The sequence below is a fragment of the Drosophila guanche genome, unplaced genomic scaffold (genome assembly GCF_900245975.1).
Source record: "Drosophila guanche unplaced genomic scaffold, DGUA_6, whole genome shotgun sequence".
Taxonomy (NCBI): Eukaryota; Metazoa; Arthropoda; class Insecta; order Diptera; family Drosophilidae; genus Drosophila; species Drosophila guanche.
This window is the reverse complement of record NW_022995763.1, coordinates 461,589-482,712: the sequence shown is the minus strand read 5'-3', so window position 1 is coordinate 482,712 and position 21,124 is coordinate 461,589. Positions and strand designations below refer to the sequence as shown.

The 21,124-nt window shown below is 46.0% G+C and overlaps 4 protein-coding genes across 4 annotated transcripts; 3 read left to right on the top strand and 1 right to left on the bottom strand.

Annotated features, from left to right (window-relative positions):
• Positions 1-180: 180 nt before the first annotated feature.
• Positions 181-2,634, top strand: LOC117590989 (mitoguardin). The gene is made up of 3 exons (XM_034284064.1): positions 181-720; positions 781-2,001; positions 2,069-2,634. Exons 1-3 carry the CDS (start codon positions 652-654, stop codon positions 2,375-2,377), a joined length of 1,599 nt encoding a protein of 532 aa, XP_034139955.1. The 5' UTR covers positions 181-651; the 3' UTR covers positions 2,378-2,634.
• A 116-nt stretch (positions 2,635-2,750) lies between these two features.
• On the top strand, positions 2,751-3,544 carry LOC117591016. Its single transcript, XM_034284102.1, has 3 exons — positions 2,751-2,847; positions 2,905-3,183; positions 3,245-3,544. Exons 1-3 carry the CDS (start codon positions 2,797-2,799, stop codon positions 3,467-3,469), a joined length of 555 nt encoding a protein of 184 aa, XP_034139993.1. The 5' UTR covers positions 2,751-2,796; the 3' UTR covers positions 3,470-3,544.
• A 977-nt stretch (positions 3,545-4,521) lies between these two features.
• Positions 4,522-5,577, top strand: LOC117591050. Its single transcript, XM_034284148.1, has one exon. The coding sequence runs from the start codon at positions 4,522-4,524 to the stop codon at positions 5,575-5,577; it is 1,056 nt and encodes a 351-aa protein (XP_034140039.1).
• Positions 5,578-8,685: 3,108 nt separating this feature from the next.
• Positions 8,686-13,467, bottom strand: LOC117590977. Its single transcript, XM_034284050.1, has 6 exons — positions 13,149-13,467; positions 12,977-13,027; positions 10,960-12,910; positions 10,639-10,891; positions 9,307-10,557; positions 8,686-9,251 (listed from the first exon to the last, which is right to left on the bottom strand). The coding sequence occupies exons 1-5, from the start codon at positions 13,157-13,159 to the stop codon at positions 9,590-9,592; spliced, it is 3,234 nt and encodes a 1,077-aa protein (XP_034139941.1). The 5' UTR covers positions 13,160-13,467; the 3' UTR covers positions 8,686-9,251; positions 9,307-9,589.
• Between the last annotated feature and the right edge of the window lie 7,657 nt (positions 13,468-21,124).

Below are 21,124 nucleotides of genomic sequence, written 5' to 3'. Positions count from 1 at the left end.
TATTCAACTCAATTCCCTGTTTCCCGCCCGCTTTCGTAACCCCACAAATCATTTATCGACTATGAAATGCAGCCCTGTTCAGAAATGAGCAATTTCAGCATAACGTGACTCAAAAGGAGAGCAATTCATGTATATATGTAGTTACTGTGTCACTGCGATTACTACGTTCACAGTAATATGCGCAGCTCTGACATTTCGCAGTCTGGCAACCCTTTCAACAGCTGATGGCCCTCTGGTGCCGCGCGCGCTCCCTCAACGTTGTGATGCAATTTTGTTGTTTTCGGCCTAAAAGTGAAAGTTTTGACTGACCAACAACAAGGAAATCCTCTTTGGGCGAACCTCTGACATTTCCATGGCCCAGCCATTGAGCGAAGGCAACAAATTCAAGCAAAACAAGAGTAAACACACAAACTCCAAAGGGCAGGCCAGCCGATGAGCAAAGCAACAGCCGAGTGGCCAATGTGCGGTCCAATTGGTGTTGGCCGGGTATCATCGGGGGTCACTAGCTGGGCCTAACCTCAAAGCACGCACACAATTCGAGAGTCGAGCCGAGGGAGCCAGGGAGCCAGGGAGAGTTATCCGCACAAAAAAACTAATCTAAGTCCCTTTTCGCATTGCAACCAAATTGAAAGTGTTCAAAATTGAAAAGTCATGCATCGCAACGTACCGGCAACATGGACCGGCAGCCTGCTGCCCTTCCGTGTCTCCACCACAACAAAGGTAAGCTGAAGCAGAACCCTTTGCCACCAACCATTTTCACCGTCTAAACCCATTGAGCAGGTCGTCATCTTCTCACTGACCGCTGGCGTGGCTCTGATGGGCGTTCTATCGCGTTTCTTGCGTCGCCGCAAGCCACCACGTCCACCGCGTCGGGCCCGGAAGTATACAAATCGTAGGACGAGGAACAGCATGCGCAGTCCCAATGATCTGCTATCGATTGCCGGCTCCAAGGCCTCGGCACGCTCGGGCAGCCCGGTTGGCTCGACAATCGCCTACTCGGATCGCCTGTCCATGGCGTCGGGCTCCATTGGCATTATGGGTGCGAGTGGAACGAATGCTGTGCCCACGGCTGTCACCCAGCTGACCGTACAGCAGCTGGGCGTCATGGGCATGGAGGCCCTGGACACGGTCATCAACTTCTGGGAGGATGCACTGGCCGCACACTACTCGCCGGGCGGATTTCCCGCCTCGCTGACCACGGCCGAGGACTCGGAGTTCTGTCGCGAGATCCAGAACCTTCTGGAGATGGCCTACACGCTGCAGGAGCAGAGTGAGCTGCTCTTCCTGGACCAGCGATCGGTGCTCTTTCGCGAGGAACATTCCATAGACGAGGCCGAGGAGGATCGCCTCACTGCCGGCGGTGGCGTCGGCGGTGGCGTCGGCGGCGATGACGAGGATCGCAACTCCCGCAAGTCGGGCAGCGTCCTCAGTAGAGCCGGCTCCGATCCGAATTTCGATTCAGCGGAGAGTTTCGCCTCGGCGCTGGACCAGGTGGCCGATCTGCGTGAATTCGATGGCTTTATCGAGACCTCGTACGAGGAGTATCCGCTGTTCCAGAGCGCCCTGAAGCATCACGATGAGTACACCGTGCCGTGTCGCACCATTCGAGCGGAGCTGGTGCACTGCAGCACCGACACCGAGTACCTGGCGAAGCTCCACTGCGTTCGTCTGGCCTTTCAGTTTCTCTTCAAGGACCCGGCCGTGGGCCAGTGGATCTGCGATTCGGGCAGGCAGATCCTCACCGATCTGCTCTGTCTGGGCGACAAGGACACGAAGGAGTTTCTCGTTGGCTACGAGGACATGGTGAACTTCCTGAAGGACCCGAATGCATGGCCCCTGATCCAAGTGGAGCTGGAGCAGCGCAACGTCAAGGCAATGACCTTCTACGACATCTGCCTGGACTTTATCATCCTCGACTCGTTCAAGGATCTGGACACGCCGCCAGCCAGTGTCACGGCTGTCGTCCAAAATCGTTGGCTCTCCAATGGCTTCAAGGAGACGGTAAGAGCAATGCATTTCAAGTGCAACCCCAAGCGGCATTCGATTCATCTGTTGCTCCATTCCACAGGCTCTAACGACGGCCGTGTGGTCGGTGCTGAAGGCGAAGAAGCGGATGCTGAAGTTCCACAATGGATTCATGTCCCACTTCTATGTGATATCCGAGCAGATATCACCGCTGATGGCGTGGGGCTTCTTTGGCCCCAACGAGAATCTGCGCGACATTTGTCACTATTTTCGCGAGCAGCTGCTGTCCTTCCTGGTGGACATCTTCAGCTTCCAGAAGAGTCGCTTCACCACCATCGAGGACTTCTCGCAGGATGTCCTGCAGCATATGCAGACGCGCGTCAACAATATAGGCGTGAAGTTTAGCCAGTAGTGGACCCCGGGGTACCCGGAACCTATTCCCTATAACCCCTCTCTACTTTGATTCTAAATGCTCCAACAAGTTGACTAATTTTAAAGCCATCACATCAGAGACATCCGCACACCGCACACCGCACACCCAATGCCCCATCCATTATCCCAAGGAAATGTGTAGCCATCATTATTTTGTTCGTATGATTAAGCATTTAAGAGTCGCCACAAACACATGTGTAAAATAAAACTGTTTACGCCTGCCTCCAAAGCACCAAATCCAGCTGCGCGTTATCCCCACTTCCAGCTGCGTCAGCAAACAAAATCAAAGCTACATTGACACCAAAGACTCTCTTTCTCTCTCTATATGGGCTTGGATGCCACTGCCACTCGCAGTCGTTGCTGGCAGCTGAGGGCAACAAGTTGGAATTAAATCGAAGAATGTGTCGAGCCCTGGACTTGTGCTGCTGCCTCTTGTCGCTGTGCTCCTTTGTGAGTGTCGCACAGATCGTAGGTGCGGTGCTGAAGCTGACGCTTGACTCTTTGCAGATTGCCTGCTTTGGGGCCCTCGAAATGCTCAACAGGATTGTGCACATCGATGCGGATGCGCCCGTTCATGTGGCTGTGCGCTTGTCGAACGACATCTCGGCACGCTGCAGCAGGACCATAATTGTGGACAACATGCAGGTGCCGCATCTCACCTGGCTGGAGCTCTTCTACATGCGCTGGACAATGGTGCTGACGCTGTTCTATTCGTTCGCTGTCATGCTATTGATTAGGGCCAAATATGTGAGCCACTTTCAGATCAATCAGATCACCTCCAACGGGGTGAGTGGGTTAGCTCATTTGACTAGTTTGTATCCCACTTAAATCCTAAACCATCTGCCAGATGATGCTTGTGGGCACTGCCCTGGCCGTTGTTCTGCTCATTTCCACCATGATGCTGCACGAGCGAACGCCCTTTGTGGAGGTGTGGTGCAACAACTTCATCGTCTACTATCTGTACTTTGTTGATCTGAACACCTTAGTGGGCGTCTTCTACTTCATTCACACCTCCTGCTTCCTGCTTGTGAACGGCGTCGACGGGAACGAGGAGCCAGCCATTTTCATGTGATCCCCCGCAAGCTCCAAGAACACTTCTTTTAGGCTGACTGACAATATAAAGTTTCAATTATACATATGTGAGTCCATCCGCCGGCTTTTGTTATTTGTGTGACCGCGGAATTATCGATCAAATATATATATCGATCAACAAATATACATTTTCTCATTTCTATTTGATTTTACAAGCTTGCAAAGTCTTTTAGCACTGAAACAGTAATTGAATCCGCTTGAAGAATCAATTTAGCTTATTTTAAATGCTCCGTTTTATTCGATTGTATACTTATATTTTGCAAATTTGTATATGATAAGCAAGGGTTTGCTATCTTCAGCATGTAAATGTATGTAAATTATTAACAGAGACACTTGTGTGTGTTGATAGGGATCTGCTTAACCGACCACTTAACATCACTGTGCAATGTACTTTCTACTACTTGCGCTGCTGCTGTTCCGCTACTGCTGCTGTTCTGGGCATGTATGTAAATGATTAACAGAGACACTTGTGTGTGTTGATAGGGATCTGCTTAGCCGACCACTCTTGGTTAACATCACTGTACAATGCACACTCTACTGCTTGCGCGTGTACGGTGGCGCCTGTTGTCTCTACTGCTGCTGTTCTGTTAACAGTGTCGGACTCTCGCTTGGCAAGTGGCGCAAGTTGTTCCGCGCACTCCAACGATCATACTCATACGCCACATTATCGAAGGAGGGACAGAACAAGGGGCGGCGCCCCTCAGTTGCCTGCGAAACTCTGCTCGGTACTACTGCTCCTGTCGTATCAAATAATTGGCAGCCACATCAAAGGCTGCTGGCTGTGATCGGTCCTCTCTGCCTCGGTTTAGTTCTGTCTGAGACAGAAATAGATCCTGAATATTTAATCCTCGCCTACCTGGGCTGGGCTGGGCTGTTGTCTACGAGTTGAATTTGTTTTGAACTTCACAAGCAGGCACGAAGCACGACAAAAAATCATTCCAAACAAAAACTCGGGCTAGCAACGTTGACTGTTAAGCTCCTTTGCACAACAAAAATTTTGTGAAATTAAATTATTTTGGTACATTAGAAGCAATGTCGGAACGTCGCCACCGCCGACACTCGCGCGTCGAGAGCCTCCAACGGGAGAACGACCCCCGTTCGCGCGGCGAGGGACGCCAGCGGGAGCGGCAGGACTTTTTCGACGTTGAGCTCCCAGAGGAGGCGGCCGCAGGCTGTGCTCATTGGCGCAGCGGAACTATTTTGGCAATCACACTGGTTGGCTTCTGGCTGCTGTACATGTTCTTCGCCAGGAGCGCCACGGCCGGTGTATCCGCACCGCGAGAACTGGAAGCTGACGTGTCTTGGCGCGACTCCAAAACTGCCGTCGCAGCTGCTGTGGCCGCGGCCGAAGAGAAAGCGTCGCGCTGCTACTTCTGTAATCAACCGATTTACGCGAAGAGAAGCATCAGTCAGATTGGCCAGCTGGTCGTCGGGCAGGACAAGGCACTGCTGCAGTTGGAGCAGGAACTGAGCCGCGATCGCAAGTTCCGTTCGGTGGCGTTGCTCGGCCCACCTGGCGTTGGCAAGACGATGACTGCCACAGCTCTGATGGAGAGTTTCCCGTGGCCCCAGAATGTGCGCAGCTTCTCGTGGAACACCAAGGGAGTGGCAACGGGCAAGAACGATGTCGTGAAGTTCCGCCAGTTGCGCCACTTCATGGATCAATTGTCGAGCTGCGGCATGAATTTGCATGTCATTGACGACCTGCGAGTGGATGACATGGACGTTGTGCCCATCTACAACGAAATGATTCTGAATCGCGAGGGCACCCTCGACGATACGAAGGCTGCTCAGACGGTTTTGGTTGTTTACATCTTCAACCTGGAGAAACAGCACCTGGAGGAGCACCAGAAGTACCTCCAGGGCATGTCGGACGCCACCACCTCGATAAAGTTCCGTTCGTTTGGTATTGAGGAGCTGAAGCTGTGCCTGCAGAGCGAGCTGAGGGCCATGAAGCACTCGCTCGAGGAGGAAGCCGAGGCTGACGTGCTGAAGGGAGCCATGGAGCAAATCGACACTGCTGGCTGCAAATCGCTGCGTCCACTCATCGAACAGCATGGGAAACCACTTCCAGCTGATTCTGACTGAAGATCACATGCAATTATAAAGTTTTAAAGTTGTAATTATAAGTTCATCCGCGTGCTTTTGCTGTTTTTCTTTTCTTTGGCAAAATACACTGCTTTACTGTAGTTATACATACACGACACCAGGTGGCTTAACATGCTGCTACATGCTTAACATATGCTTAGCCGACCGACCACTGTTAATTCCCTGTTAAAATTTAAATAGTTTCAAAAATGAAAGACGCACACATTTATATGATTTGAGTTTTATTCAAACAAATTGCTTTCATTTGGTTGGCTTTTGTCTTGGGATTGCAGTTCGAACTTCCAACCAGACTCAGACTAAACATATGTGTATATCAGAGGAGTTCTCTGCTTTTTGTGTGTGTGGTGGATATATGTATGTATATAGGAAACTGCTTGATATAGTAGTAACAAAGGAGACGATTCCGCATTTGCTTAACTATGAATGGAAGGGCAACCCCATGCCCGCACGTTTTGCTAACTTTTGATATTTCACATCATTATCTTGTTATTTGCCTCAGCCTCAAGGCTCGCTCTCGCTCTCGCTCTCTCTCTCTCTGGTCCAGTGCTGGTAAATAAATGTTTCTTGGTTTTTGTTGCATTTTTTCCATATTTTTTTGTTTGTTTATTTATCAATTGTTCTGTTTTAATGCCTAAATATGTTTCCTTTCTTCCATCTTTCACTTTTCTTTTCCCTCTCTCTCTCTCTCTCTCGCTCTCTCTGTGGATCGTGTTTACACATAATAATTGTGTATATAATTAATTGTTGGTATAATGCAGTCTTTACGGCAAAAACAAAAACAGAATTATACTATTTCTTTTCTCCATTTGTTTATCATAGTTTCGTCGTCAATCATCAATCATCGATCATCGATCCTCATCCTAAATCTACACACAATTATTCATTGTTCGCTCGTTTCTGTTGTTGTTTTCTCTTTTGTTTTGTTGTTTAAATACGTAATAATACAAAATATATATATATACTCGTACTTTTACATATGTTTGCTCTGTTTGCTCTGTTTGTTTGTTTGTTTTGTGGCGTATACCACATATATAAATGTTTAGTTTCGAAACCAAATACACATTAGTTAGGCGTGTTGCTCCTCTTCTCGGCTACAGCTACCATTTCTTGTGGTCTTTCTGTGTTGGTTTATTGTTATTACATAAAGTGGCATAGCATTCAATTAGTACGATTTTGTGGGTCTTAGTACAATAATTATATTCATAAGCATAATTCATTACTCTCTTCCATCTTTTGTGTATATCAATTTCCTATAGTAGTTCTAGGCTCAAAGGCAGTCCTCAATAAGAATCTCAACTTTTTGTAATATTTTGTTGTGGTGCCTATAGAATTGTTTGTTGCTTACTTTACGGGATGGGACATCTCTACCATTTCCTTGCTACTCTTCTAGGGCTTATTTATGCATTTTGGCTTAGAAATTAGTATTCCGTTTTGTTGTTGTTGTTGTTGGTTTATTCATTTTCAATTGGTTAATGCTGCTGCTGCGGGATTTGGTGTCTTAAGATTATCTCTTAAACTCTAGTTTCAAGCACTTCGATTTTTGCAATTGCTTACAGCATTCCTCAACGCACTCCGCAAATGTTTTCCTTTTGCAATTTGTTCCCTAAAGGCATATTCCGATATAAAAACATTTCTGTGTATGTATTGTTGGTTTTGGTTTTCTTAGCAGATGAAATATATGATGTGTTGATTATGCTTAAAGTATGAACGATATGAAAAGCATAAACACAACACATAAATATGTCTTTGAAGTTCTCATACGTATGTCTACGGTCTCTCGAGGGTGTGATTATGTATGCCTTGCCTTATGGTAGATACCTATGGGGAAACTGAGGCAATTCTTAAATATGTATAAACCATCAGATAGCATCCACCCCAGCTGTCTGCGAGTTCTGTTTAAATGATTGATTGATTGTACAATTGGCTAGTGCTTTTTGCTTCATTCTTTTGTCTACACTGCTTACTGCTTACTGCTTTGCGGCTTTACTGCTTGTAACTGTTATAATCGCATTGCAAATCAAACGGTTATTTACACGACTGTCTGCCTATGGTATGCTGGTGAGCAGCAGAGAGCGACGCGAACACTCTGTGGCCTGCCTGCCTGGCGTGGAGGAGAGTATTGGTTTCTGTTTGCTGTTTGTCGACTGCTTGCTTTGGCTCTGCTTGCTTTTGTGTTATTATTGCTAACGATTCGTATATGTTGGTTTGCTTTTCGTTTCTTGATTTTGATTTGACTTAATTCTAGTATGTATTTTTCTTGCATGCCTGCATGTGTGTGTGTGTGTGTGTGTGTGTGTAAAGTGTTTGTTTACTTTCATTTCTCGATTTTTCAACAACACAGGAACAAGTTTCTAGTTTCTAAATAAACAAAAAGCAAAAAAAAAAAATACACAAAAATCAATCCATAAATATTTGTAAATTTATGTTTGGGTGTTTGTTTTTGGGATACCTAAGCGATAATAGTTTTTTAGAAGTAGAATAAACACTTAGAACTATCGTCCCGTCATTGCTAATTGCTAATTGGTAGTCGGTAATCGTCATCTGTGTTGGGTTTTGAGTCTAAGGCTAGCATGATAATTGTTTGTTTCTTTGTTTCTTTGTGTGGTATGCAATGTATAAAGTATATATATATAATGTGTGTGTGTGTGTGTTTCCGTCTCGTAAGTAAACATAATTACAAATATATTACTATAGTTCTATAGCATTAGTTATGTTTGTTATTGGTTTACAAGTGACCAGATATAGGTGTGTTTCCGTATCCTTAAATTTATAGTCCATTTATGCTTACGTTATTGTATATATGAACAATTGTTTGTGTTTGTTTTTTTTTTGTTTTGTTTTGCTTTTCATTTTGTGTTCTTTTTTGTTGAACTTAAACTTATTCTTAATATTATTGAAATAATTGTGTTTGTGGTTTTCGTTTTCGTTTTCGTTTTGTTTTGGGTTGGGAAGGAAAACAAATCAATTTACTGCTTGACTGACTGACTGACTGGACTGCTTGACGCTTTGATTGTGTTTCTTTGTGTTTGAATCGTTTGGAAGGCACTTGAGTGCTTCTATTGCTTGCATTATTTCTGTTTTCTTATGTTTCCTGTTGGTTTAAGGCGACTCTGGGTAAAGTTACAAAATATTTCTTACATGTGGGTGTGTGTGTGGTGTGTGGTGTGTGTGTGATTAAAGGCACTTGAGTGCGCCTTCTCTTTTCCTCTGCTAAAGAGCACTTTCTATTGCTTATTTTGTAAGGCTTGGCTTTGGATTGTGGGGGGGGATTGACTGCTGAATGGTTCTCCTTCTTCCACTCTCCAACTCTCTCTCTCTCTCTCATTTTACAGTATTTTTCTTTCATTAGGCGGTGGTTTGTTCACATAAACTAACTAACTAAATATACAGAAATTAAGTTAAACAAAAAAAAAAACTACTCTTTATGATTATATGAATTATAAAGTAAATGGGGATGGGTGTGGGGCTGTGCTGTGTATGTCTCTGCGTATTATGAAAGAATATTGCCTTTTGGTAGATCTTCTTTTATTTTTACAACTAAGTTGGATCTGCAATTACAAATTTACTGACGAATGCGCATGGTAGTGTGGTAATACCATCAGCTGTGATCTCTGGATGTGTTTTGTATTTGTTGGTTGGAAATTAACATAAATCTGTAAGAGAAACATGCTAAAGTTTATTCAATTTGTTGTTTGGGGCACAACTCACCTTAAGTATTCTATTTTTGGCTCTTGTTTTAGTTGCGTTTCTCTCTCGATGCTGTGTCCTCCTCCGTTTTAAATGCAGAGAACACACAGAGGGAAAGGGCATTCCCTTTCCTTACGTTTTGTTTTGGGTTTTTCTGTTGCTTCTCCTCTAAGTTCTATATATTTTGGCATAGGCAACGACGATATATTGTTCCTTTTTCCGTTTTCTCTCTCTCTGTGAATCTTTCAACCATCAATCCACATCATGGCCGACCCATTTCAACATCCACATCGGAGTTGCCGCTTCATTGTTGCTTCCTCTTGATTGTGGCAGCAGGAGCGGGAGCAGCTCGCAGACTAGAATTGCCTGTGCCTGTGCCTGTGGCAGTGGCACTGATGTTGCCACCACTGGAGGCAGCGGTGAATGCGGTCAGGGCATTGCGATTCAGTGGCTTAATGCAGCTCTGCTTGATCTGGATGATTGCCCCCGCGTCAGGGACAATTGTGCGAGAGCCGATCATGCTGAAGGGCCTGCTGCCACTGATGCTACCGATGGGCGTCAGCGAGGAAAGCGGCAGAATGGGAGCCGTGCCTGTGGCGGGTGTGCTGTTGGTTGTGCTTTGACTGGCGGGATTGGAGGTGGAAGAGGTGGAAGAGGTGGAGGATGTGATGTCGCTCGTCTGCATTGTCGTTGGCTTGCCGGCCGACACTGGTCTGGGATCGTTGTAGCGTGGCCGCTTATGCAGCAGCTTGGTGGCCCAACATTCGGTGGCCCGGCGCCGGGCATTGGCACAGATATTTTCACGCGGCGGCGTTTTGGGATTCGAGTGTGGGAACAGCCCCGACTCTGACTTGTCCCTTGGGAAGGGTATGTGACGGCGCTCCTCCTGTGTCTGCATCGACAAATGGCAATACGATTCGATCTGCTTCAGACGCTGCCAATTGCACACCGGCGCATTCGCCAGATCCTCGGCCGCATGTCTGGGCGTTGTCTTTGCATGGGCAGCGGTGGCATTCACCAGAATATCGCTGCGCGACTGCACCTTGGCAATCGTTAGGATTTCATCGTGCAGCTTGCGCGTCTCGCTGGCATTGGTGATGGTGCTGGCAATGCTCGCGGCTTTGGCGCCGGCCACTTTGCCACTGATTCCCGCATTCTTGTTCTGTTTAGCCCGTAGATGCTGCAGCTCCTCGGACGAACGTTGCTTGCTGAACTCGTGCACCAATGGATAAATATGCTGTATGGCAGACTCCACATCATTCACGCAAGCGGCTAACAAGTGACAAGTGACAAGTGGATCAAGCTCAAGTTCAAGTTCAATTTAAAGCCAGAATGGAAGCCAGCTGGACTCACCTGTGACTGTTACGCTGCCCGTGGAGAAGATCTTTAGCGTGGCTTTTGGCATTTTCATTTTGTATGTGACACCCGGATGCAGCTCCGGCTCGTAGCTGGCATTCTTTCGATGTTTCTTCGAGAAGTTGACTATCTTGATGGCCCAGGGCATGCTGCAGGTGCCCAAAACATTCACAATGCGAAAATTTTGAAAGCGTGTGGGAAAACCGAGTTTGCCCAAGCATCGGGCATACCGTCTGGCTGCCACTTTGGCCTACAAAATGATAATGGGAATGAAAAGGGGTTGGGCTTTGGCTTTGGCTTTGATTTGCTGGCACTTACCATCACCTCGGAGGTGGCGCCTGTGCAGGTGATCCTGCCGGATGACCATATGGACGCCGTTGTATATGGACGTCGCAGCTTCATGGTCACCATTCCGTTCTCCCTGCGGTATTCAACATTTTTGCCGCGCAGCGCAATGTCGCGCAGCTTGAGGTGGCAGCGCACACTGAACGAGCACACCACATTGTTGATGACAATATCCAGCTCGGGATCGTCACCTGATGCCTCTTGTGGGCCCATGGGAGCATCTTCTGCTTCTGCTGCTGGCTGTGACTCTGCCGCTGTTGCTTCCACGGCCGCCGCCGCCGCTGGTGCTGGTGCTGGTGCCTGCGCTGCCTTATGCTTCGTTTCGTTAATCAGCTCCGGTTTGATCGCAGTCAACGAATCCATCAGAAATTCATGTTGCTCCGTTTTGATGCGCATGAGACCCAGTCGGCCATTGGCATAAAGCTCCCCATTGCTGCGTTGCTGGTGCTGCAGGTGCTGGTGCACCAGTGTGGTGGTTGTGGTGGTGGTGCTGCTGCTGCTGCTGCTGCTGCTGGAGACGCCACCTTTGCTAAACTGTGAAAAGTATCGAACGCCACCGCCAGTCGAGGAGCCAACGGCCGATCCAGACGCCGCCTTGAGGCCGCCATTCAGATTGGCCATCGGTATGCTCACCATTTCGTTTTGCATCAGCGACGAGCCAAAGAAGGATTCTGTGGAAATTGTCGTCGACGTTGAGAGCGTCGAGAGGCTGCTGAAGCTGTTGTAGCTGCAGCCCTCCTGGTGCGGATAGGGATGGTCTGGAAATCCGAAAGAGCAATTGCTGTTTGATGCTTCCAGGTGCAGCAATTGATATGTTTCGAAGCGTTCCAGCTGCTGTCGGTGCTCTCTGTCCGCCTGCTCCCGCCGGCGCTTCTTTGCCGCTTCTACCTCTTCGATCAATCTCTGCTCGTTGAGGAGCTTCTGTTGCTTCACTGTCTCCCGCCTAGCCCTCTCTTCGCGCTCTCTCAACTTATCCTGTAGCTCCTGTTTCTCGCGTAACTTTGCCGCCGATTTCAGCTGCACGCGTATCTGATGATCAAAGTCCTGCCGTAGGGCCGCCAATCGTCTTGCGGCTTTCTCCTCCTCCTTCTCTGTCTGCCAGTTCCTCTGCTGACTAAGGCGCGTCTGCTCTTGGACGTTCCTTATTATATCAAGTCTTTGAAGCTGCAGCAAGCGCTCCGCCTCCTTCTGTTTATGTCCTAGATTTTCTATATAATCGCTATCAGATTTGCCAGTTTCCGCAGACGCTGGAGATTCGTCTAAGATTTCGCACGGAACTTTCACTTTCTTCTTTGAAGTTTGCGCTACGTTGGCGGACACGAGCTCCGCTTCTGCACCAAGGTCGAGCTGTAGCTGTGGCTGTGGCTGCTCTTCTAGCTTCACTTCCTGTTGCAACAGTTCCAGCTCCTGTTCCAATTGCTTCTTTTCCTTTGCCAGTCGCTGCTGCTCGTGCAGGGAAACGTCGACGTCAGACTCGACGCGACCAAAGATTAGATCCAATTGGGTTTCTATTGCGGCCACCGACGACTGTTCGTTTAGCTCGTCTGTTTGCGGTTTGTTGGCATCGAACTTGGCAACTGCTGGAACCGAACTTATGCGCTCTTGCTCCTGCTCCTGCTGCTCATCCAGGGAAAGGTTGCCAATAGACTCGACAAGTTCCAAGATAAGAGCTAATTGGGTTTCTGTTGAGGCCACACAGTATACGTTTAGTTCGCCTGTTTTCGGACTCTTGGCATCGAGTGGCACAGCTACCAAAGCTCTGACTCCTTCGTTGACTGCTTCGCTGCTGTTGAATGGCGTTATCCACACAGTCAGTTGGATGCGATGCACTCCCTTCTCGTCTTCGACGACCTCAAGGCTGAGGCAGATGTCAGCCGAACGTCCTTTCTTTTTGCCTTGATAGACAGTTGATTTGCAATGCTTGCTGTAAGATAATAATCCATTAATATTAAATATATATGTATAGGGGGTGGACTGGACTGGCTCCTACCTTTGGTCGGGTTCGCGACCCGATTCGTACAGTACGAAAATGTGTTTCCCTCTGCGGGAGTTGGGTACCAGTTAATGTTGTTGTGCTTTGCTTTATGTTGGTTTATTTGTTCGAACTTGTTCTATTTCCTCAACTGTGTGGATCTGTGGTGTTCTTATCTACATCTACTTACGATTTGGGCATTTTGACAATTTTTCTTTTTCTTTATCTTGAATATTGGAATCTTGAATCTTTGGGTCTTTGGGGATCTATGATCTATCAAGTATTGCTTGCTTTGTTTTTTCTTTTCTTTTTTGTGTGTGTATATAAGGCTAAATGTGATTTGCTTTCTTTTCTTTTCTTTTCTTTTTTTTTGTAAGCTTTCAATATAATATTTGTGGTAATCTGTCTGTTCGATGCCGAAAATACCTTTTTTTTTTGTTTTTCAATTTTACAGTTAAGTTGTGTCTGTCTGTCTGTGTTTGTGTGTGTGTGTGTGTGTGTGTGTGGTTTTATTGGTATTATGATTATTTCTAGTCTTTCTTCTCCTGTTTGTTTTTAGTTTCTATCTGTAGAGTTGTTGTTCCTTTTAGCAGTCTGCAAGTAGATCGAAAAAAAGGCACAACATTAGTTTAAACGGAAATTAGCGGTAAACAGAATTGGGTTTAACGTTTAGTTATTGCAAATACTTAGTCACTCAGTTTATTGCTGGATATTTTGCAAAGATTCCACAGAAAAACACAACCGGCAGCTACGAAAAAATGTGAACAATTAAATTTTAGACAAATTTAACAAGTGACAACTGGCAACACGCACATATTTTTGACAGTTTGTTGTGTCAATCGTTACGCCCTATCGATATGCAGGCGTCAACTGGAATTTGAAATCGCCTTTTAACACTGCAATGTTACTGCACGGCAGTTAACACTGACATTTTTGTCGCCTGTGCAAGAATGTAGAAGGCGACTGTTAATAACATTGGGTACATTTGTTATGTTATGTTACGTACTGTTATCCAACTGCTAGGATCGTCAGCTGATGAGGGAGGCAAGGCGACGAGTGTGGGTTGTTTTTTGGGGAGTTGCAGGCGCAACACAGCAACAGCTTCTGGGTCAAGGACGCGCATTCGAAAAACTGGCACGCACACGCATAAAAGCACACACACACACACACATTCACACACTGCCTGCCCAATTGAGCACAGCGTCGACGCAGCAGCAACAGCAGCAGCAGTAAACGTCATTGAGGCATCAACAAATCAAATGCATACGCGCAAAGTGGATTAATTAAAGGTGAGGCAAATGCAGACAATGCTCTCACGAGCAACCTTACATCGCTTTTGCAACAGGATGTATGAGCCACCTTGCAAACACAAAATGAACCCTGCCATAGCTTATGCTTGCAGAGGCCGCAGCAGCAACAGAGGCAGAGGCTGAGCAGAATAAAGCAGTGCAATAACGAAGCAGTGCAACAGCAATAGCAACAGCAATAGCAACAGCAGCAACAGCAGAGGCTGTGCTATTTTAGGAGCAAAGTGCAAATGAAATTGTTATTGCAAATTAGCAAATTGCCATAAATTAAAAGAATACACACACACACACACGCAAACACATACATATGCAGATACGAACGGAAATATTGTTTCTCTGGCAGTGTAGCGAAAGATGGGACCTCGACCCGAATTCCCTGGCATCTAGGACAAATCATTAAAAAAGCGAGCACACGACTCTGCGGCTATACATTGTACATACATACATGAGCCTTTTATGAAAAACGACTATGGTGGATGGGAGATGCAACATTTATTCTATGGAAATGCTTGCAGAACTGTTTGATATTGACTTCTTTGAGCTGATTATAGGAGCCAGTGTTGCATAATTATCAGTGCTAAAAGCTCAAGGTTTTTGCGCCCACACGCCCCCATGAAAAGTGCAATCCCCCCTCCCTTTTAGACATATCCGGTGCCACTCTGGCAATAGAATTTGTTCAGTAAATTCTCATAATTCCACGAGCACTTTCCGGTTGCAAGTTCGACACCCAGACAGAGGGAGAGAGAGGGACAGATAACAAATTTATCATATATTTGTTGCTGCTGTTGTTTCTGTTTCTGTTACTGTTACGCTGCTTGGCCGGATGTGTTTATGTACAGACGAGAGAGACAGAGAGAGAGTACAACGTTGTAGATTGTGTCTCATCCGACCCCACCCCATCAACTGGCGATCATTTAACTGTGATTCATTGTAATGTCTAGAATGGGAATTAAAGGGATAAATATCTCCCGTATATTTATTATAAATTCTGGGGCGTTTCCATCACTATTTTCTGTGTTCTAAAAGTAAGGGTATGGAACGTAGGGCAACGCCAACGCCAATGCCAACGCCAATGCCTGGTCAGGTCATTCGTATACGAAATGAAAGTGAAAGACGACGACGACGCAACGACGACGACGCAACGACGACGACGTCTATAAGTTATCCGAAGTCTTCTTCGTGCGCATAGGTGTGGGTGTTGTCTGTGTCTCCAGTTTCTGGGTGACCCACAAAAGACGCTATTTTAGTATTCACACAAATTTTCCCTGGATAAACACTTTTATTTTGAAAGAAACTTATAATAAGTAAAATATTGGTGCCTATCAGACAATAAAATAAAGCTTAGCTGAGTTTTCCGTTCGTATTATTATTTAGTATTTTTGGGGGAGAATAATGTCGAATATGTCTCCTACCAGAGGAAGGCTAGGCTATCCTTTTGCGGCCAGTGCAAGCACAGGTGCGTCATCGCCTAGACCAGACCAGAATGCCAGGGTGTAGCACGTAGCATACGTAGCATACTGCACACACATGTACAAGTTGTGTCAGTGTTGCCCCTCCTCTCATGACGCAGACACATTTTTTTTGAGACGCTTTGTTTGGGCCACGGCTCACGGCACGGCATCGGAATCGGAATCGTTGGCTATTTTTAACAGCTCGACAACAGCGCGGGTCAAAAATAGGAAGCAATAAAAGCGAGTGAGAGAGGGAGCACACAAATGCACAATAAATGCAAAACAAAATGAATCGAAATGCCCCCGCCCGAGTAGTACATATTTGAAAATATTTACACACAAATACAAAGCATTCGATGATTTCACCCAAATTGTTGTGTTGAAATCGAAATTAAAATCATGCTAGCAAATGCCACAACACTCGAAATGCAGCCGCAACATCATCATCGGTGTGCAGCTATTCTGATAATGTTTCAAATAAATAAATACGAGAATGTTAAATGAAATTGAATATAAAATTCAGACCCCTAGATATGCCCGTACATGCCAGGGGTAAATGCTACACATAAAATGCTCTCGTATGGTAAATGCAGTTCATTAACCCAAAAGGCGAGACACAAACACAGAGCAGACAAAGGTGCGCAAAGAAGCCAAGAGAGAGAGAGAGAGATAGAGAGAGAGAGAGACAGAATGTGTGAAAAAAGAATTAAGAGAATCGTGTAGGATAAACGCTAAAACGAGGAATAGTCATAGAAGGTGTAATGCAACAGAGCCCCTCGGTTGGTTCTTCTTGGTGGCGAGTTGGCGAGATCCCAGCACAGTTCATTCCCCAAATCTAGGCCATCGTTGGGCTATGATTATTGTATGTATATTGCTCTACAATTATCAGGCGGAGGTATACGAACTCTGTTCAAAAAGCGAGGCAGAGAGAGTGCTAATGGGGGACTGGGTGGTTGGGTGTATTAAACAAAAGGCATTATACTAATATTAATAATGAAGGCAGCAAAGCAACAACAAAGAGCAACCGAGAGACGCAAATGAACTGCGAAATTCAGGTTCAAGGCCACACAGCCAACAACGACAGCGACGACAACGACAACTGTTTGCCACCCATTTTCGGTGTTGGTTTTTATTGGTTTATTTGACTGTGTTCTGTGTTCGCTGTTGATTTTTTTGATCGTATGTTCGTTTCAGTATTTGAATAATTCAATGAGAAGGTTGAGCGCAAACTTTGTCGCACATTAACTAGATTAGGCCTCATAATTGGCATAAAAAACCAATCAAGAATATCCTGAAAATTATTGCAGCCGATATCTCTGAATATTCTCTCTCTCTCTCTTTGTGTGCTCTGTTTGGTGTGGGAATCGGGCTGAAAGACCACTGTAACACGAGGAAGGGTTCTCTGAAATGTGAGCTACGTGCTCGACAGACACCGAGGGGGAACGGAATCATACAATTTGTACGCCAAACGCCCAACCCAGCCCAGGGTTGGTTTTCAGTGTGCAGCGAGCACTGCTTCCGCTCCATATTTTCGAGGGGAGTCGTCGGTTGTCGTCGAGTGGTGGACACACGATTATCAGGCAGAACCAGTAACAACAGAACGAAACTGAGCGACAACATAGACAGGCAGTGGCAGTGGCAGTGGAAGACATTTATCAAATGTATGTTTTTCCACACAAATCCATTAAAACTCAACGAAAATAATGAACAGAACAAAAATTGGATAATCAGCAACCTCAATGGAACCCGAAACCGAATTCCAACCCAAGCCCACTCTAGGAGCCACATTTAATTGAATTTCCCATTAACCCATTAAGAATCTTGGGTTAAAACTTTCATTTCGGTTTTGTGTTTGGTGTCCCTTCCCCCCTACAGGCTCCGCTCCCAGCCACCTGCTTCGTGGGAATGACTCAACGGCGGATTTTGCAAGCAGTTTCAGTTGCAAGCGACAGCTGTCGCTCCGTCGTTCCAGCAGTCATATAACAGACAGCTCTCTGCCTCAGTCGACAGTGCTGTAAAGTTTGCAGTGTGGCAACGGAAACGGAAAAGTTGTTCGTACCCGCAACAGGTGCATGTGCGTGTGCGTGGGGTGGCCTTGCAGTAACAATAACTAAGGAGCAAGGCATAAATACATGCAAACGTTTATTGCTTTAATACACGATTTAGTGGCACTCTTCTGGGGGACCAAGAGAGAACGAGAGACATGGATGTGTCAGTGGCAGACAAAACGGAACTGGGACACACCAGCTGTTCAATGCAATCCTCCCTCTATCCCTGTCGTATTGGGTCTCTCTCTCTCTCTCTCTCTCTCTCTGCCATTGTTGAGTCGCCCACACAGCTGGGTGCCGCCATCATCAGCTGTCAAGCGCAGTGTTGGTAAGAGCGGAAACAAAAAAAGCAAAATGTTACATAAGATGTCAAAGCAATGACAGCCTTTGGGATGTTCGCATTGGTTTCAGCTCCATCACACCCACTCGCACACACATCGAGGGCAATCCCCCTCGTTCTTCATCATTCGAAGAAGAGTTAGTCACTCCTCCAGTGATCTCATCGCCCACACATTCACGAGTCACAGCGTTTTCACTGTGACCTCATTGGCGGGGCGTTTTGAGTCGAGGCTAATTTCCCACTCACGACCAAAAATTACAGCATCTATTTCTTAGCACTCTCTGGCAAATAGAGAGCCACTAAACATTCAAGAAAAACGGGTTTCCCTAGAGACCAAACCCGAGAGAGCGAGCAGAAACCATTGACGATCGAGAGAGACCGGCAACCTAGCCAAGTGCGTCATCGTTTTGGCAATAGACAGAGAGAGAGAAAGAGAGAGAGATGGAGGGGCACGTGTGTTGCGTGCATTTGTGGCTGGATTCTGCACTTGACCATGGCCGATGCAACGATCGCGTTGGCAACGATAAGATGCCGTCAGCAGTCAGCTGCTCCTTCCTTGACCATTACTCACCTCTTAATGGTCCTTAATTAATTTTGTTTTTTCCTTCTCTCTTGCTCGCTTCAAGAAATTCCTTGCTTTATTTAATTCTTTCTCGTCAGTGGCTGCTTTATTTTGCTTGTATTTCTTGACCTCTAAGGAGCCTGCAAGCAGAGAATATAAATGTAGATATAAGCTATGAAATCCAGGTGCAGTCTAACTTTTCTCATTGAGGATTAAATCGTACAAAGGCTGTGCTTGGGGGGAGGGGACGCGCAGCACAGCGGAAATGCGATATCATGCTCCAAGTTATTTTATAATATATTCCATGCAAGAAAGTATGTACATTATATTGTTCGTCACTGCTGACTTTTAAATGCATTTGTTTCTACTGTTTTTGTTGTTGTTTCTGTTGAATATCCAAGCGTACATGCGTGACGCCACATAAAAATGTGGGCCAAATTGTACACTACACTGCAATATACTAAGAATTTATGTACGAGACGAGTACGAGTACGAGTACGAGTATATGGTTTGTAGAACATGGCATCAACCCTAATAGTGTGTTGGCCCCAAGATGTCATTGAACGGGAATCTTCTTCACTGCGTCTGTGGCCGAAATAAGCAATCACGAAGGCGCAGACGAAGAAAGGAACATCAGCAAGCAAAAAAGGAGAACAAAGAACCAAGTCGTTGACTTTTCGAGGTCCTCACACACACACAGCCATAGCTGCCTCCGCCAGACGGCCAGACAGAGACAGCTGTCGATTTGTTATGATTAACCGTTATAGGCAGAACCATGAGCAGGGGAAGAGAGAGAGAGAGAGAGAGAGAGTGCCAGACAGTTATGCTCCACCCGCTCAATAGCAAAAGCACTGGTTGCTTGAGACTCTTCTTTAGTTAGTGTAGAGATGGGGAAACAAACAACAAATGTACAGGGAACAATAAACATAAATGAAGGATAATTCACATTTTTAAGAATGTTATCATAAATATGTCGAATATTGAAACCTCTCAAATATAGAGTATCTGCAATTAGTTTTTATCCCTGATACTTCAGGACAATGAAAACTCATCAAGCACAGACACAGCACTCACACACACACAATGGCGAAAACGTGCTCGTTTGTCGGTTGTCTGGAGTCGCTGCTGCCACGTGGCCGAATCACAGGTGGGATACAGCCAGGCACTGGCTCTGTGTCTGTGGCTGGCCTTGAAATATTGAAGCAGCTCTCACATGAATAGCATAGCCGTTGAAATGACTGCCACATTTTTGGAGACTAGACGAATATTCCATCTGACTCAGTTTTCATTGGATTTTGAAATGATAGTGGATCAGATTGCACTGAGATTCTGCAATTCACACACACACACACTCACACAATAATTTGAATAGTTACTTCGGCACACACGAGAGCGAGCGCTTTCCGTTTTCCGAATTTTTGAAACTTGTTGTTTTGTTTCCAATAAATCATCAAAAGAACCACTCCATGTTGGTGTGTACGCACTGGAGGCAGTTGACCAGCAACAATATGCCGGCTCGTGTGGTGTGTACGCACTCAGCAACAGCCGAGAAACAACAGCACTTGCCAATCGGCATTGGATCTCTTTTTGTGGTGTGTACGCACTGCCTGAGCTGCAACTGCGGCTCCACCACCAATAGAGGGGGTCACTGTACGTTGCGACATCTATTCGAATGCATGACACAGTTCTAGATACGCGTCGTCGATAGTGAGGGAGAGGCCGGACCGGACCGGACCGGGCCACAGATTTTCTACAGTTCTCTTTTGGTTCTGCTGCTGGTGTCGCCAACGCCGCAGCTGCTCGAAAGAAGGCAGCGAAAGCAACCAAAGAAGAAGTCCAAAAACATTTACAGTTATGCTGAGGCCGCTGGCGCTGCTGCCCAGAAGCAAGAAAGTAAAAGTTGAAATCAATGAAATTTCATTGTATAATGCGAAATGCTCAAGGAGAGACGGCTAAAGGTACAGTGGGCTCCTGCAAAGGTGGACGATCAAAATGCATAAAGAAAAACATAATTGGTACATCCTGACTGTTTCTCCAAAGGTGATCAGTTAATCAGCGGTGAGTCTTCTCTGCGTTGGTTTTTTTTTAGCGCCGCCGTTGACATCTCCCACTGTCACACGCAAGCACGCTCAGTTATTGTTGGTGCTTCTGCTCTGCCAACAAAAAAGATGGTTTTACCGTTGGTTTTTCTCTTATTTTTGGGCAGACGAAATGGCTTCACACTGTTGGGTTTTAATTGCTAGGGAGGAAAAGAGAAGCAAACCACAAAGAACGACAACAGGTGATGATGATACCAAAAACAACGAGCAACGAAACTCTCACGGTCGTAAAGAAAGAGCAAGGAGAGCAACGAAGAGAGACTGCTCGCATATGCTTAGCCTAACAAAATAAACATGTTGAAATAAGTTATCAGATGGAAATTTCACAGTAAAATAGGGACTCTTATCGCAAATCACAT

Bases quoted from the DNA above. Each gene is read 5' to 3' on its own strand.
- LOC117591050 (XM_034284148.1), top strand. From the start codon at position 4,522: ATGTCGGAACGTCGCCACCGCCGACACTCGCGCGTCGAGAGCCTCCAA.
- LOC117591016 (XM_034284102.1), top strand. From the start codon at position 2,797: ATGTGTCGAGCCCTGGACTTGTGCTGCTGCCTCTTGTCGCTGTGCTCC. The intron at 2,848-2,904 runs GTGAGTGTCGCA...GACTCTTTGCAG, and splicing joins TCTTGTCGCTGTGCTCCTTT to ATTGCCTGCTTTGGGGCCCT. The intron at 3,184-3,244 runs GTGAGTGGGTTA...ACCATCTGCCAG, and splicing joins ATCAGATCACCTCCAACGGG to ATGATGCTTGTGGGCACTGC.
- LOC117590977 (XM_034284050.1), bottom strand. The intron at 10,892-10,959 runs GTAAGTGCCAGC...ATCATTTTGTAG, and splicing joins GCGCCACCTCCGAGGTGATG to GCCAAAGTGGCAGCCAGACG. The intron at 10,558-10,638 runs GTGAGTCCAGCT...GTCACTTGTTAG, and splicing joins GGGCAGCGTAACAGTCACAG to CCGCTTGCGTGAATGATGTG.
- LOC117590989 (XM_034284064.1), top strand. From the start codon at position 652: ATGCATCGCAACGTACCGGCAACATGGACCGGCAGCCTGCTGCCCTTC. The intron at 721-780 runs GTAAGCTGAAGC...CCCATTGAGCAG, and splicing joins GTGTCTCCACCACAACAAAG to GTCGTCATCTTCTCACTGAC. The intron at 2,002-2,068 runs GTAAGAGCAATG...TCCATTCCACAG, and splicing joins CCAATGGCTTCAAGGAGACG to GCTCTAACGACGGCCGTGTG.